The 17,711-nt window shown below is 40.1% G+C and overlaps 1 protein-coding gene across 1 annotated transcript in view; it reads left to right on the top strand.

Moving 5' to 3' along the window:
- The window catches only part of LOC143433755 (uncharacterized), a 198,743-nt gene that overhangs the window by 9,891 nt on the left and 171,141 nt on the right, over window positions 1-17,711 (top strand). The window contains 1 exon segment of the mRNA XM_076928141.1: window positions 5,908-6,377. Coding sequence (XP_076784256.1) covers window positions 5,908-6,377 — 470 coding nt within the window.

Below are 17,711 nucleotides of genomic sequence, written 5' to 3'. Positions count from 1 at the left end.
TTACATTGCAGAATTTTATATTGCTTTACTTTTATGTTTAGTGTTTGATTATTATGAGGTAAAGAGACTTTATTCCCTCCAATCTCTTGGGCCTTTTGGATGCTTCTTGTACATTAACATGCATGTTCTTTGGTTTAGGAAAATTTGCATTATTATTTTATTGAAAATATTTTCTAGACCTTTGTGCTGAGATTCTTCTTCCTCTATTCCAATCATCTGTAGTTTTCCCTTCTCATATGTTGCAGAATTCCTGGTTGTTTAGGGTTAGGAAACTTTTAGAATCCACATTTTTGTTGACCAATGTATTCATTTTGTCATATTCATCTTTAATGTCTGAGACTCTTCTTTCCTGTTCCCTAGGTGAACCTTGTCTCTGTAGTTGTCACTGCACAGGCAATTTCAATGCTCTGCTCTCAGGGACTTAGCAACTGCTTAAGGCATTCCCTGCCTCCATCACCTGCTGCTGTTGTCAGGTGTGCTTTATATACATGGACCACCAGCTACACAGCTCTCTCTGTTTGTTCCTGTCTCTGTTCTCTGTACATGCTCCCTCTCTATTCTCTTTCTCTACTCTCAGGGCTCTCTCTCTGCTCCCTGTCTGTCTGCTTGTTTGCAGGTCCTCTTCTGTGCCTCTATCCCTTCCCCAGATTCTCACTCATCTCCCTGCCTCCAAACAACCTCTTTTGTACCATATCTATTGCATGTTTTTATTACTCTGGACCTGCTGTTATAAGATATCTTGGATTTCTTGGTGACATATTTTCCTGGTTGTTATTCATTATATTTCTTTTCTGGTATCTAGGACTCTTGGTTTGACATGATTATTGATTTAGGTAATGATTTCTGGATTTGTCTTGCTTGGGTGGGAGTTTGTTCCTGGGTTGCTGTTTGATGTCTGGATTTACAAAGAGGGTTGCCTGAGTTTTGCTTCTTTTACTGACATGTTTGGTGGGTATCCTCAAGATGGAATGCTTGCTAATATTGGGAGCACGGAGAAGAGGTTGGCAGGAAGAAATGATCTTAGCAATCCACAGGGAGACATAGTCAGGACAGAGTTTAACCTTCCTCTGGTGTTTAGTACAGTGTTAGGGGAAACTGTGATCATTGCATCTGGGATAACAGACAGTGTGGTAGATCTATAGAAAGCTTACCTTGTGTCCTGGCAGGTAAAGCATGTGGTTGAACAGGGACTGTCTGCCCAAGTGGGGCTGAGACACAGGGATGAGGCAGGAAAGGAAGGGCAGGTGAGGATTGTCTATCTTATCTATAAGAGGCATGCACAGGGGGAGAGACACTGGTATTCTGTCTCAAAGTAAGTGCAACTGATATTAGGATCTGCAGTAACAGATAGTGAGGCAGGTCTTTGGACAAAGTACCTTTTCTATTGCCATGCATGGCTTGTGCTTGAAAAGGAGCATCTTTCAATAATCAGGACCTCAGGCACAAAGATGAGTTTGTAAAGCCCAATCAATTCTGTTTCTGAGAGTGCACAAAGTCCACTTGAGCAAACATCCTATGACAAGCCCCCCTTGTCAACAGCCAGTCAAGGTACAACTGCAGGGTTAAGCTACATATTGATAACTAATAACTAATACACCTTATAGAGGAAAAGTTAGCCAACCCATCATGGGTGTCAGATGGTTTTCTTGATTGGTTTCTGCAGATTATGCCAGACATTCACTTTTTACAATATTAAGTTACTGACCTGCATGTTAATGTCCCAAACTTGCTGTAACTGCAGTAAATACCCAGCACCCCTAGACTTGGTCTCTCAGTTTTGATCTCATGTGAGGCTGACTGGCGAGAATCCTTATTACACAGAGCTTATAATAAAGGCCTCCACGTGTTTGCATTGTAATAGGCTTCTTGTTGGTTGTTGGAGTCTCTGTGACAAAACATCTTAGTGCATTGACTGGAACCCCAAGACCCTCAGGACTTCCAACTAAAGGATTGAAAGGCTGGTTGTTAACATGCACCATTGTTGTTTTTGGGTCAGTGGCTTGTCTGCCAGATTAGTGTTTGTGTGCCTGGGTTTTCAAGTTTTTCTTGAGTATATGTGGAGGGAGATGACTAAATTGAACGTGGAACCCTGCTACAGTAGATATGCTGGAGAGTTGCAGCCCTGGAGTGCTTCAAAGATGTTCCAGAGCCTGGTATAGTGGATGGTGTGCATCTGGTCTTAATTTCTGGTAAGGTTAGAGCAGACTTGGAGCCTGCTACAGGGCTCACAGCTGCCATCCTGTCTTCATTTTCTCCTCTGTCCAAGTGGAGGAATCTGCTGGGTTGCCTCTACCAACCCCTTGAGGTTGTCTATTTTGTGTGTGGCACTTTGTTATTCTCTCACTGAGGAAATGAGACTGACTCCATCCTCATAGATTTAGTTACTAGCCTCACACCTTGGGTTAAATCCTCCTTAACAACAGGACCCAGACCCATTGACTAGTCCATGAAAGAGAGCTCTTCAAGACAGCATCCAGGGCAAAATCAGGCTCTGCCTACCTTGTTTTACAGGGTAGAAAGACAAAGACCTCATTTCCCACCTCCTGAACTACCCTCTGCCCAGTTCATATGTGACTCTGTAGTTTTGAACTTGGAGCTGTTATAAGATGAAGGTTGTTCTTCATCGATTCTAACAAAATTAGCATATCTTTTTTGGATCAGAGCCCCTGTCCTTTGTTGGTGGTCTTTTCCAGGTCTATGGGGCAATGTCCTTCTCTCTTCACCTTCCAGCTGTGTTAGATACCTGTTTGGTAGCACTCCCTTGGCAACCCAGTGTTAAAGATGCCTCACCCTAGGTCAGCACAGATTTTGAGCTCCCCATTCCAGTGTATCCTTGGCTGCTCTGAGTTTTCATTGGCCATTCCTTCAGTCTCTGCTCTAGCATTACCTCTGCATTTCCTTTAGACAAGACAAATTTTGTTCTGGGTGTCTCCAGTGTTGCGATTGAACCTGATCCTTCAGCTTTCTTCTCATGCTTCCATACATTCACCATTTGGACTCCGTCCCTAAATCACATAAGATACTGTGCACTCATTTGCTATTCAATGCTATGCTATTTTGCAAACCTGGTGTTTTTATACTTTTAACTTTATTCATTCTGTTTTTGTTTTTCTAGACTAAATTTCTCAGTGAAGCCCTTCCTGTGCTGATACTAGATATAGAAAGCACATAGGCCACGTGACATATTTTTGTTCAATAACAACATGTTTTTGTGCTGCTCTTAATCCACATCTTTAATTTTGAAATTTAGACAAATATATAGAATATATTCTATTTCTCCTAATGGCTTATGCTCATGTCATCGATATTATCTGATGCTTCAGATTCATTGAGTTGCAGGTTCATGATGTTCTTGAACTCTTGTGATTGTTTTGAAATTTTTGAATAAATGAGTGTGTTATGGCTGGGTGCATGAATGTGAATATCATGTGTGCCTCATCTTTACTGTTGTCAGAAGATGGTCTTGGAACTCTTGATCTTGAGGAAATGGACAGGTGTCGGTCCACATGTGTATGCTAAAAATTGACCACCATTATGTGGAAGACCAGCAAGATCTTTCGACTCCTTAGCTATATCTCCTGAACTATGTTCTTTATATACGATCAACATATACATTACTAATATTTTCATCTGCCCATTTTAACTGTTTAAACATGCATTCCCTTTTTTTAAAATTTAATTAATGTTGCTGTTTAAACTGGTTCATTTCTTGTTCATTGGAAATCAATAAGAACTGCAGTGAATGTATAATTCTTTGTATGAACTTCAGTAAAGAACTGTGAGTTCATTCTATCATTTTTGGTTCCTGATTTATTTTTGTAGCAGAGTGAGGTTTTTCACATGTAACGTTTGCTGTCCTGAAACTCATTGCATAGACTGAGCTGGCATCCAGCTCAATGACATACACCTGCCTGTACCTCTGCGATTAAAGACATGAGCAAATACACACAGCTTGCCCATCACCTTTGTAGTTAGTAATTGTTCATACAGCTTTTCAGATGTATGCTCAGTACAGTTGATCTGTTTCCCCCTGCCTATCCCTCTCAATTGCCATTTGTGTTGCAAGGCTGTATCCTATTCAAAGGGTTCACGAGTGACACAGGTGAACCCTATGTCAACGGTTCAAGTGTCAATATTTCAAGTTTCTTCTAAACTGACATGGTGATTATATTATAATTCGTGTGTCAGCAAATAAGTGGATGAGTCACGTGAATTATAAGATTATATTGTCTAGGAAGCATAACTTTACTTTGTAGTGATGTCAGTATCAGGCTTTTTGTCGTACACATATATGTGATATTTTAGGAAGCAGTGACTTATGATGATGTGCATGTGAACTTCACTTCAGAAGAGTGGAATTTGCTGGATCCTTCCCAGAAAAATCTCTACAAAGATGTGATGCTTGAAACCTATTGGAACCTCACTGCTATAGGTAAGAGTGAATTTTCTTTTGCATCTCAAAATAAGAGAAAAAATGTTTTTTTGGTTACTGATGATCATCTCTTATTTCAATAGAGAACAAGTAATATTGAGTTGAATAAATCAGGTTCATTTCTGTGAAAATTTAGAGTAACTTGATTTTGCCTAATTACAATACCATATCATTCATTTTCTGGTACCTTGGTTTCAGGCTATAATTTGGAAGTCCATCATACTGAAGAACAACAACATCAAACTTCTAGAAGTCATGAAAGGTAATTTTAATGTTTAAGCTGATACAAATATGCCTGTGAGGAAATTTTAATATTATCTGGAAGCTCTAAAGGAAATCAAGTGTGTAAAATATCAGTCCTATTATTGTAGCTATGATTATAATATTCTCCCAAACCTATGTACCTCAATGTCAGTTATCAGATTTGTGTTTGCAAGGCAATTCTGTAAGAAAAAAAGAAGGAAGCAATGCCTTAAGTGATTCCTTTATTCAATTTGTATCTCCATTAGAGCTATGTTGCATAACTACCAATTTGTATAGTCTCATAATATTTAGATGTTGCACATTGAATAGTGATAAACATGTGTCCATAACCTTCTAATAAGCAAATACTCCATGATTAAGTTGGAGATACTCATATTATTGTAGTGAAATTATCTAGTTTATAATGAGGTCAGTTTATGAGAGTCAAGAATGTTGTCGTGGAAAAACATTAATCATATCTACAATGAACAGAAAGTCAATGTGTGTGCATTCAGTGTGAAAACCTTTCAGTTATTCTTCTTTTTTAATGGGTGTATCAAGTGTCAGAATGGATGAAAACATGTGAGCCTAGGGATATTAAAAGGAACAATGTACCTCTATCTATTTCAGAACAATGAGAAGATATATAGTATTCTGCCTTTGGTAGACATTCTGAATATGATAGGTGTTTGCAGTTAATTGGTTTTCTGACTTTACTGGGAACATCCCCAAAGTCACATTGCAAAAAATCTCTATAGGTACTAGAAGTTTGGAAATTTTTCTGTTCATCCTGGTTCGCAGTGCTGCTGTGGTGTGTTGCACACTACGGAAAAATCTAAGAATGCAATCAGTGTTTTAATACTCTGAGTTGTTCCATATTTCTTCTGACATGTGAAATACATCATATAGAAATCTCATATAGAAAAAAGATGCTATAAATGTGAGCCATGTAATAAATATTCTTACCATCACAGGTATTTTCAAAGAGGTAAAACAACCCACAGTGAGCAAGTACAACTGTGAACATCAAAGTGATAAAACCTTAAGATCTGAGTGTTCTTTATTATTAGACCAACTGTAAAATTTATTCTTATTGGTAAAATGATTGATCAGGCTCATGAATGTTGTAAATCTTTGACATGTGCTAATTATTGTTTCAGATATGAAAGAAGTAATAATGGAGACAAACCACATGAATGTAATCAATGTGGTAAAGCCTTTTCATGTCACAGTCATCTCCAACATTGTAAGAAAACACATACCAGAGAAAAACCCTATAAATGTAAACAATGTGGTAAAGCCTTTGCAAGACATAGTCATCTCCAATATCATAAAAGAACACATACTGGAGAGAAACCTTATGAATGTAATCAATGTGGTAAAGCCTTTTCACATGACAGTCATCTCCAAAGACATAAAAGAACGCATACCGGAGAGAAACCTTATGAATGTAATCAATGTGGTAAAGCTTTTTCATATCACAGTAGTCTCCAATATCATAAAAGAACACATACTGGAGAAAAACCCCATGAATGTAATCAATGTGGTAAAGCCTTTTCATGTCACAGTACTCTCCGAAATCATAAAAGAACACATACTGGAGAGAAACCCTATGAATGTAATCAATGTGGTAAAGCCTTTGCAAGATCTAGTCATCTCCAATATCATAAACGAACACATACTGGAGAGAAACCCCATGAATGTAACCAATGAGGTAAAGGCTTTACACAAAAGGTCATCTCCAATATCATAGAAGAACCCATACCAGAGAGAAACCTTAGTTATGTAATCAGTGTGGAAAAACCCATTTATAACTGAGAAGTCTCCAAAGACATAAATGATCACATACTAGAGAGAAACTGTATTAATGTAATTAACATGGTAAAAGTCTTTTCACAAAGTTTTTTTTTTTTTTCACAAACCATAAAAGAACTCTTATTGGAATGAAACCTATGAATGTAAATATTGTGGTAAAAGACTTTTTATAAAAATTTTTCTGCAAAACATAAAAGAACCCATATTGGACCAAAGCATGGATGTAATCAATGTGCTAGAACTTTTGCATGTCCCACTAGTCTCGAAAGCATAAAAGATCCCATATTAAAAGAAACCTCATGAATATGATCAATGTGGTAAAGACTTTTTACAACCTTAGAGTGTTGCGGCCTGAGCTGCCCCACGTTGGGTGTGGAAATGTTAAGAACCACACTACCTCACGTTTGGGGGCCAAAATGTCACAGACTGCTCTGTCAATGTTGGAACCCGCACTACCAAAAGCCCTCGGGGCTAAGTTGTTAGAGCCCACACTGCCCCAAGCTACTCCGGTCCTCGGGTCAGGGTTCAGCAAGAGAGAGAGTGAGGATGGGCATGAAGAATGGAGACCAGACAGAGTGTGATTCAATCCTGTTTATTCTTCAGTCTCTCTTCTTCTCTCTAAGTCCCAAGTCTTGAGTTCCTAGTCTTTAGTTCCTAGTCTCTAGTGCCTCCAAGTTCCAAGTTCTTTCTTGCAAGTTCTAAGTGCCTAATATCTAATAATCTTCTTTCTAGTTCTCTAGTCCAAGTGTCTTTGTCCTCAAGTTACCATCTGGAAATGTAAAAAAAAAAAAAAAAAAAAAAAGCTTTTCCCCCCTAAAACCAAGAACCAGCATTAGGACCCTGTGTTCCCAAGTGATTGTTGGGGTGCATTCTCTTGTAAGTTTTTAAACTCTAATTAAAAAAAAAAGTCTTTTGGCAATATTTTCCAACATAATACTATATTAAGTATTTGAAAACTTCCAATCATGCACCTCAATCACTATCACGTTTACTTCCCAATCCTCCTGTTCCCACTCCCCTTCCCTTGTGACGTCACCCCTACAAAGAACAAAAAGAAAGAGAAAAATAATAAATGGAAAAACCCAAGTCCATTTTGTGTTGTCATATACACTCACTGGAGCATGGACGGACTCCCAGTGGCAGCCCCCCAAGGGAAGATGAATCCTCCAACTGTGCCTCCCACCAGAAGCCATCAATGTGGAGAGCTATGCTTCAACACCCTATCACAGTTTTTAAGAGTTCTCTGAGGCTGGAGAGATGGCTCGGTGATTAAGAGCACTTACTGCTTTTCCAGAGGATCTGAGTTCAATTCCTACCAACAGTATGGTGGCTCAGAACCATCTGTAATGATTAATTCCCTCATCTGGTCTGTTTGAAGAGAGCAACAGTGTACTCACTTGAAATGAGTTAAAAAACAAAACAAACAAAAACTCCTTTGTTGTGTTGTGTTGTGGTGTGGTGGAGACAGGGGTTGTCATTGAAGCCTTCTGCAGTCCTCATTTTGAACTATGCATATGCAGACATCACCACTACTTTGAGAGTAGCTTCCTTGCCCTTTACAGTCAGCGGGTGCACAAATCCTGGGCTTCTACATGCTTTCTGGCAACAGCACAGACTAAGAACTTGGTCTCTGGTGGCAGTACAACCTGCGAACATCACTGTGGCTATCAAAGCAAGAGCCAAGGATCAGTGTAGTCTCTGGAAGAAGTATGGACCATGGAGTTCTTTCTTTCAAGGAAGTCAAATCTAGTAAAATGAACCATTCTTCATCACGAACATCAGAGCCAGGGCAGTCATGCAGCTGGGCTTGTTCCAAGGTCTGAGGCTGAGTGCACAAGCTCCAGACTGCTGCACAACATCCTGACAACCCTCCTTGATGGCACATGCCTTTAATCCCAGCACTTGGGAGACACAGGCAAGGGGATGATGGTAATGGAATAGCAATCAATAATCAATGCTAATCAATTGTTAATTATCAATACTAATTGATAATCAATAACGATCAATAATTGATGGTGCATGCCCATCCCAGCACTCAGGAGGCAGAGGCAGGCAGATTTCTGAGTTCGAGGCCAGCCTGGTCTACAGAGTAAGTTCCAGGACAGCCAGGGCTACACAGAGAAACCCTGTCTCAAAAAACCAAAAAAAAAAAATGTGTTTTTTTAATACCAGTGGTGGTTTCTATTCCCAATAAAGCAGACCTCCCAGAGGAGGGAAGGGTCGCTCTCTGGGATTTTCTCAGTCTCAAGACACTGACCTCATCCGGAGGGTGGATCCCTCAATAACCTCATCTGGATGAACCAAACGTCCTAACTTAGAAGCAGACTTAATGGTGGGTTCTCCATCCTTCCTCTGGCTGGTTCTTGACAACAGACCCATAAGATCAAAGGAAATGGGTAACAAAAGGACAATTCAGTGATGTCCAGGGTAAATCTAGAGTCTGGTGTTAAACAGATCTCCAGTGCCTTTTGCTCAAAATTAAGAAATCACAAAAGGAGGCATTGTGTAGATAAAGCTGATAGACACTTGAAAGAAAAGGCTATGAGAAAATCAGGGATGCCTGCGATTTTCACAGGACTGCAGCAGAATGAGCGTCCAGGACTGGAAGAGCACAGGTGCATTGTGGGTAAATCTTGGAGATTAGTTCAGGCTCCGGGAGCCAAACCTTGTGGCACCTATCCAGGTTGTCTAAGTTCCTTCATCCTTCAGACTCCTTTAAGATGTAAGAGTTCCTGAGGTCTCCAAGGTATCCCCGCCTTCTCACTCTGGTTAACTGCTCTCCCCCAGCATCCTTAGTGTCTCTTCCATCATGACCTTGCAGAGGTCAGCTGTGAGATATGTACCTGAAAGGTAATATCCTAATGTTCTTTTTTAAGGCTGCATGTCTCGTTAGTGTGAATTTGAGGTAGTTTCTGAGGCTTTGGTGTACCTATCCATTACTCTGGATACCATTATTTAGATTTATTATTCATTCTTAGTTTTAGGTTTATTATTCTTAGTTTTCAGGTAATGAATAACACATAACAATGACAAATGTTCTTCTTCTTCTTTTTTTTTTTTTTTTTTTTTGAGACAGGGTTTCTCTGTGTAGCCCTGGCTGTCCTGAAACTCACTCTGTAGACCAAGCTGGCCTCGAACTCAGAAATCTGCCTGCCTCTGCCTCCCTAGTGCTGGGATTAGAAGCATGCGCCACAACCACCTGGCTAACAAATGTTCTTAAGGGAGACGTTTGCTTAGTGTTGAGTATCTTTGTCTGAAAAAGGATCGCCTTATTTCCCTCACGCCCTGGGTGTCTACACATATCTACCACCTAAAGCATTCCACATGCATTTATATGTATTTGTTGAGAAACGAAAACTAATTTAATGAAGTTTTCTCACAAGTCCTTTCCTAGAGATAGAAATAAATGCTGATCTTAAAGCTGGATGTGGTGGTGTTCTTCTGTATCAGGGTATTAGGAGTTCAATCCATCCTTGGGCAACAAAGCCAGTGGGGTGATATTAAAGGGGGGGTGGTCAGGAATACAGTTCTGGACATAAATCTTGATTCTGCACCAACAAACTACACAGTAGTTGGCAATTTATTTAAACGGTTTATATTCTGGTATCATGAGTAAAATGCCAGTTACAGGATTAAATTACTTGAATTTGTGATATGTAAACTTGCTTTAAGTTTGATGAAAGTACAGTATTCAATAAATGTGAGTGTCCTATCCCCATCCCCACCAGACTCTGAGGGATTATTTTCCTCTTTGCCATACAGAATACTTACTAAAAACTAAAGAAGTTGCCAAGAGTACATGTGTTACACAAATCACCCTATAATTTACAGAAAATGGAGAGCTAGTTGTGGGATCAGAGGAGGCTCTGAATGTGTGAAGTCCTGAGGTGGGCCTGCCCCTAGTAAAGTTCAGAGAGATAGAGAGGCCTTTCCTCCTCAGGGAATCTAATGCAAATGTTACAGTGTGTGCAGAAAATGTCCATCATGGTGTTCTTCCCCCTCAGCCCCCAGATAGTCACAGCCTAAAGTCAACCTCCCTACACACAGCCTACTCCTATAAAGATCAGCTAAATCCTTTGAGTTTGAGGCCAGAAGATCCACAGAGTGAGTTTCAGGACAGCCAAGGCATCCTGAAGTGTGTGTCCACCTTCTTGCCTGTTATAAGACACGGGAGAGACTCTTTCTTTATTTTATTTATTTTATATTTCATATTTTATATTATATATTATATATATTTTTTATTTTTTTAATTTTATATTTTATATTATATCTGTATATTATATTTTATGTATGTAACTATTTCATATTTATATTTAATTTTATATTTTACTTTACTTTTATTTTTATTTTATATTTTATATTTGATGTATTATATAGTTTATTTTTATTTTATATTTTATATTTATGTTTTATATTTTACATTTTATATTTTATTGTACATATTAAAATTTAAATTTTAGTTTATTTTATATTTTATATAATATTTTTTATATTTTATATTTATATTCATATTATATTATATATAATTTATTATATTTTATATTTACCTTTATATTTTATATTCTTTTATATTTTACTTTGCTGGTTCCTTCTCTAAGACCTGATGTGGCCTGGTCTTCAGTTGAAGCATTTTGTTATGAAGAACTTGTCAACAGCTTGCTTGAAATGAAGGATACAGAAGAAAGGTGTCCAGTGCTACCTAAAAGGAATTGAAATAATACGAGTTTGAAAAAGTGAGGGTATGTGAGGAGATTTCCACGGGTTCACATGATCACAGGACTTGTGATTAAAGGCATGTGCCATGAATTATTGATCATTATCGGTCATCAACTAATTGATAACCAATATTGATAATTAATTATTGATCACCATTTATTGATTATTGATTAGCATTGATTATTGATCGTTATTCCATCACCATCATCCCCTGCCTCTGTCTTCTGAGTGCTGGGATTAAAGGCGTGCGCCACCACTGGCCGGCAAACTTAAAAATTCTTACACTTAAGATGAAGAGCAGAGAGCTTGTGCCTTTGGAAATCGGGAAATGGTTATGGCTTGAAAGTTTTAAGTATCATAATGAAAAAAAAGTTGAAGATGCTAGAGCTCGCTCCAAAGTCACCGAGATGTCAGTGGTAGAGTGTAAGGATGCTGGGCTTGAGTTAGGATGGGAAGCTACAGAGCTTGGGGACACCACGCCTTCTGTCGGTCTGCCATGCTCAAAACATGCACTGTCCTCCACGGAGGCCTCTGAAGCTTTGAGAACTTTTCTGCAGCAACCTGTTTTAACATTTCGGTACCTTTCTGCTAATATTTAATTGAAATTAAAAAGTCAAATATATTTTTCCTTACTCAAGCTTGCCCCTCAAGGCTTGCTTAGCCTTTCTTATCCCAGGACTACCTGCTCAGAGGTGAGCCCATTGGTGACCCAGATCCTCACCAATCTTTTTTTTTTTTTTTTGGTTTTTCAAGACAGGGTTTCTCTGTATAGCTCTGGCTGTCCTCTAACTCAGAAATCCACCTGCCTCCGCCTCCCAAATGCTGGGATTAAAGGCATGCGCCACCACTGCCGGGACTCACCAATCATTAAACAAGAAAGTGCTCCTTAATTTTTGTATTTCTCAGATAACCCATTTGTGTCGACATGAAACTAGCTAGTCATTTCCAGCGTGCACACTATAGCTAGCCAGTTCCAGTGTGCACACTCTAGCTAGTCAATTCCGGCGTGCACAGTCTAGTATAGTTAGTGACCACTTAGCTTTCTTGTTTGTTGGTCAAGGGTAAAACAAGTAAGTTGTCAGTGTAATGACTGTTTACACTGATAGTAAAAACCTTAAGACCCAAGAATCACAGCACACGTAAAGGTTCCTGGTTTTGCTTGGTGTAAACTGGTAAATAAACAGTGAAATAGTAGAAAGGACAGAACACACAACTCTGTTTTTATACACCAGGGAAGCGCACAAGCGCAGCTCGCCCACGACCACAAATTATGTATCTGGAGAAATGGCAGGGATCAGAACACTGCCGCGTGTGAATGCAATGGGTGAACATTGCTCTGGGGAAACCACTTTCTTGATCATAGTAACTCTCCTGCCAAGTAAGTATGCCTTCCTGACACCCAGAAGAGACTCACACCCGCCGGCGCTCCACCCTTAACGCATGGTCACTTCGCCCCACCCCGTGGCGGCCTCCCCGAAGCACACGCGATCCCTGAGCTCCATTGACACCCGCGGACTCGCTCTCTCTCCCACACCCTGGCGAAATCTCTCGCGTTTTCCCAGCGGCTGCGGCCGGGGCGGGCCCTGCACGACCCTCATCTGCATAAACCCCGCCCCTGTCAGCACTCAGAGGTGACAGTCACATCCCTAACTTTCGCTGCCCGATTCGCGGGCCCTGTTGGACTTTCTCGCTTTGCGCAGCGCTGGAGGGATGAAGGACCAGAGATGAATCATCTTGCATCGTCTCCCATCCCTCACTAGCCGACCTTCCCTCCCCCCGCATACCTCCCCAGGTTCCAGCATCCTTGTGGCTGACTGAGGTATGGACGAATGGACGCCCATCTGCTCCAAGTCGGAGACTGTCGTCAGGCAGCGCAGGAGCCTGCCCTACCGCAGAGGTCTCCTCCCTACAAAGATCTCCAGAGATCTCCCAAGGCTAGACTCTCTCTGAATCCCAGCCACAGGACTCAATGGATGGCCATCCATTCTCTTTCATCAAAAACTCATTGGATTCTCTGTAGAATTGAAAAAGATAGTCGCTTCCTTTGTCTTGATTTTATTTATTTATTTACTTATTTAACTATTTATTTATTCATTTATTTATCTATTTATTTATGTATCTATCTATCTATTTATTTATTTATTTATTTATTTATTTATTTATCTATCTATTTATTTATCTCCTCCCTGCGCTGCTCCGACTTGTCTCCACCGACGGAGTTTAAAGGTCTCCTGATTTATTTACCTGTCGCTTTCTGTGTTCTCTTCTACAGAAACATCATGAAACTGACACTGAGTTGTAACGTCGGTATGTGGGGTCATCCAAGTCTGGGTTCCTGGCCCAGGGGATCCAACATGCCCTCTCTGGACCTCCTCCGACTCACACACATATATGCAAAATAAAGAAGTACACTTCGTGTGTCTGTGTTGTGTGTGTGAAGGAGGAGCGGGTGTGTGTGCCACAGCTTGCGTGTGGAAGTCAGAGGACAATTTGTGGTAGTGAGATCTCCTTCTTCAGTGTGGGCTCAGTCAGGCTTGATGGCAGCTGCCCTTACCTATTATGCCACCTCTTTGGCCCCTTGAAATCTCTCTCTCTCTCTCTCTCTCTCTCTCTCTCTCTCTCTCTCTCTCTCTGTGTGTGTGTTTGTGTGTGTGTGTTTCTGTCTCTGTCTCTCTCTGAGACAGGGTCTCTCAACAAAGCCCCGGCTGTGCTGGAGTTCATTATGTAGACCAGGCTGGCCTTGAACTTACAGAGAGTCTCCTGCCTCTGCCTTTCCAGTGGTTCAATTAAAGGTGTGAGCTCCCTCCCCCCCCACACACACCAGGCTTTTGTTTATTTGTTTGTTTTGTTAAGGCTTCTCTAGGTAGCCTTGGCTATCCTAGAACTCACTCTGTAGACTAGGTTGGCCTTTAACTCGAGAGCTTTTGATTAACTAGTTGATCCAATTTTTAAGTCCTTGCTTTTTGGACAGTTAACCAGTAAACAGATACTGGTGAGATAGCTCAGCGGTTATAGACCATCTGCTCATTCAGAAAACCAGTGTTCAAGTCCCAGCAAAGACATGGTGGCTCACGACAAATGGATCTGATGCCCTCTGCTGGCATGCAAGGGTACATGCAGAAAAAAGCCATCTAAATAGAATTAGCAATCAGTTAACCAGTAAAGGGCAATTTCACTTAGACAATGTTACTACTGCTTGGTGAGGTAACCTGTGGAGTGTCTAACACTTGAGTTGTTTTATTTGTTATTTAGGGGAAAAGGGCAAGAGATCTATTAAGTTCTACTTTCAGAATAAGCTGGAGCTAAAGAGATGGCACAATTGTTAAGTGTGCTTGCTGCCCTTGCAGAGGAGCAGAGTTTAGTTTGGTTACCCATTGAACCAGAATCAGAAATTTTAAGGCCTATTTGGAGTAATATTTAATACACTTATCCATGGTTTCAGTTACTTGCAACTATAGTCCACTTCAGAAAATTGTGTGTGTGTGTGTGTTTGTATATGTGTGTTTGTTTGTGTGTATGTGTGTGTGTGTGTGTGTATCAGCTCTAATCCAACAATGCTACATGGAAACTTCCAGAAAACACTCCATAAGTTTAAATCAATACTGTACTTAGCTGTACGTTGTCACCTCTTATCACCTCACACTATTTTGTCAAAATGAATCCTCCATCTTTCTTTATAAACTAGAATAGGGTCCAGACTTTGGGCACCTTTGACATCAGGATAGGAAGCTGAGAAAAGTAGTCATACACAAGCCCGAACCTCTTCTTGCCTCTGCAGCAGTCTGCAGTGTATATAATTTATTGAAAAGCCTCAGGTGTATGGGGATCATGAATTGCAGTCAGGATTTGCTTTCAGAAATGCCATCTAGGGGTCCAATGAACAAACAGAAAAATGTACAACGGTAAACATTCTTTTAACATTCAGGTCTGACTTTGATTTTTCATTTTGCTACTTAATTCCTGTGAGAATTCAGAAGGGGTAGAGGAACCATCCTGAGCCTTGGTCTCCTTAAACACAAAGGAGGATACTAGGACTTCTCTTACAAGGTGACTGTGTAGATCAGCTGTGATAACCTTTATGGAGCTTAGCTCTGAGGAGATAGACATTCAGTACATCATAGCTGTTTCTATTATCCATATAAAGTTGTCCTTGACTAAATTCACATGAAAATGACAGAGGAATTGAAGGTCAGCAACAGAGTAAGCCCCAAAGACTAACTTGTGACCAACATGGCTACCTAGCAGCTTTCCATCATGCAGGACTGAATCCTCCCCGCAAAACAATGGTGAAATGGGGAGGGTATTCATAATAAAAAAAAAATACCTGGCTGCTGCTTCCAGTTGTTCTTTCCTATAAAGAGAAAGAGAGAAAGAGAAAAGGACCCATAAATGGCATGAAATAGTTAATCTTGCCCCAAATCTGTCTTAAAGCTTCATGTAGAAGGTAAAATAGGATAAATGAAAAAAGCAACATTTTGGAACAGGATGCTAGATATGGAAGGAAACCAAGGGATGAGGCACTTTGCCATGTGCCCCATGCCCCTGCCACCACCATTTTGTCCTATGCTCCCAAGTTTGTCTTAGCTGCTTATTCATCCAGGAAGTGGGTGACTGCCTACTCAGCACCAGGATCTGTCACTCAACTTAGATGGTTTGTTTTGCAGTTGAGGCAGATAAGGACACCACGACTGCCAAATGTAGTTGCTATACTCCCATCCTTCTCTACCATCATGGTCAGCACTGTTTAGTGCTGTGTTCACAGCAGCGTTATTTCATGTCTTTTCTCTCATCAGCTATTATTGTAAGCTCTGGTGTTTTGGATGTGTCAATTAAGCCTTACAACAACTCTAAGAGTAACTACTATTTTCATACTATTTTTTTTTCTGTTGAGAAAGTGGAGGAACAAAGAACCGCATAAGATTTCAGATGTAAAGCAGTAGAGTTGTTATCCCAAACCAGGCAGTGTGTCTCTAGAATATGCCCTGTAGTGATGGAGTACAGCACATGCTGGCCACATATTCACTACTCAGAGCCTTTGCTCAGCTTTGCCTAGAATTTTCTACCCCCTTTCTCTACATAGAACTGTCTTGCCCATCCATCAAGTCCACTGGGCTGAGACTCAATCCAGACAGGCTGTTCTAGCTCTGGGGTGACCAACAGTGGTTTCCTAAGGCTGTAATTTCAGAACTTGGTGTCTTTCTTTCTTATTTCATCTCCATTGTGTTTCATAGACTCCTCCAGTCAAGACTTAATCATCATAGATTGAATAAACTGCTATGAATCCAGTACCAAGACAGATACAGTTATTTCTTACTTTATTTCACACTCATTTCAACTCCTTCAGAAATGGGCATTGTTTATACAAATATCCCTTGACCCAACCTGTGGGATGCAGGTGAAGATGTGCCAGAGTACCACATACTTCTTTCTAAAATAACTTTTTCTTCCCATAGTCAAAATGGAAAGAACAAGAGTATTGGCAGAACTGGGGTCTGGTTTTTGTTCCACTGTGTACCTGCCAGATCACATCAGGTATTAGTCTCAGTGTTCTGACACTTCAGTAAGAAAAAATGGTCATAAGAGACGAAGAAAGAGAGGTCCAACAGAAATCACAAATGAAGAAAAAATTTCTTTCTTTCTTTTTTTGTTTGTTTGTTTGTTTTTAGAGACAGGGTTTCTCTGTATAGCCCTGGCTGTCCTGGAACTCACTCTGTAGCCCAGGCTGGACTTGAACTCAGAAATCTGACTGTCTCTGCCTCCCAAGTGCTGGGATTAAAGGGTTGAGCCACCACTGTCCAGCTCAAAGGTTCATTTTTGAAAATAGATTTTATATGACAATACAGTAAAATTCTACTTGAGGGGGGAAAAATAAATATTTCAAAAACTAAGGTCTGGTGAGAGATAAATGAAGCATCTGTTGCCAAACTTGATGACCTGGGTTTCACCAATTCCCAGGTTCCACATGGTAGAAGGGGAACTGACATCTGCAGCTTGCCCTCTGGCCATCACATGTACACCGCAGCATCCCCCCACCAAACACACTAAGTTCACAGCCACACAGTGAATTTTAGAGCCCCTTCCTCAACAGTATATGAGTTTGAACAAAAATATTCCACAGTCACTCTAACTATTGGATCTGCACTCACTGCAGTACTTTCTGACTTTAGGTGAGCTATGCTGTTGCTCTCAGACTCAGCTTGAGGGTAACATAAGAAAGTCTCTCAATGGGTTGTTTCAATGAGAGATGATTGTTTCAATGCAACTAGAGGATGTAAAAATATTTACCAAATTTACTTGTGCCACAGACCAGCATTTTCAACAATATTCAATGGAATACTGTAGTGTTGTAGAATACTGGAAGATGGGCCTACCACAGACTGGTCTTAAGAGGCTAGAGTCACTTTTTTTTTAAAGGTTTAAAATATATAATATATAATATATAATATATAATATATAATAATGTATAATATATATAATACATATAATATATATATTTGATGAGTAC

The sequence above is a fragment of the Arvicanthis niloticus genome (assembly GCF_011762505.2).
Source record: "Arvicanthis niloticus isolate mArvNil1 chromosome Y unlocalized genomic scaffold, mArvNil1.pat.X SUPER_Y_unloc_2, whole genome shotgun sequence".
Taxonomy (NCBI): Eukaryota; Metazoa; Chordata; class Mammalia; order Rodentia; family Muridae; genus Arvicanthis; species Arvicanthis niloticus.
Note: the sequence above shows the minus strand (reverse complement) of the source record. Positions and strands in the feature narration are given on the sequence as shown.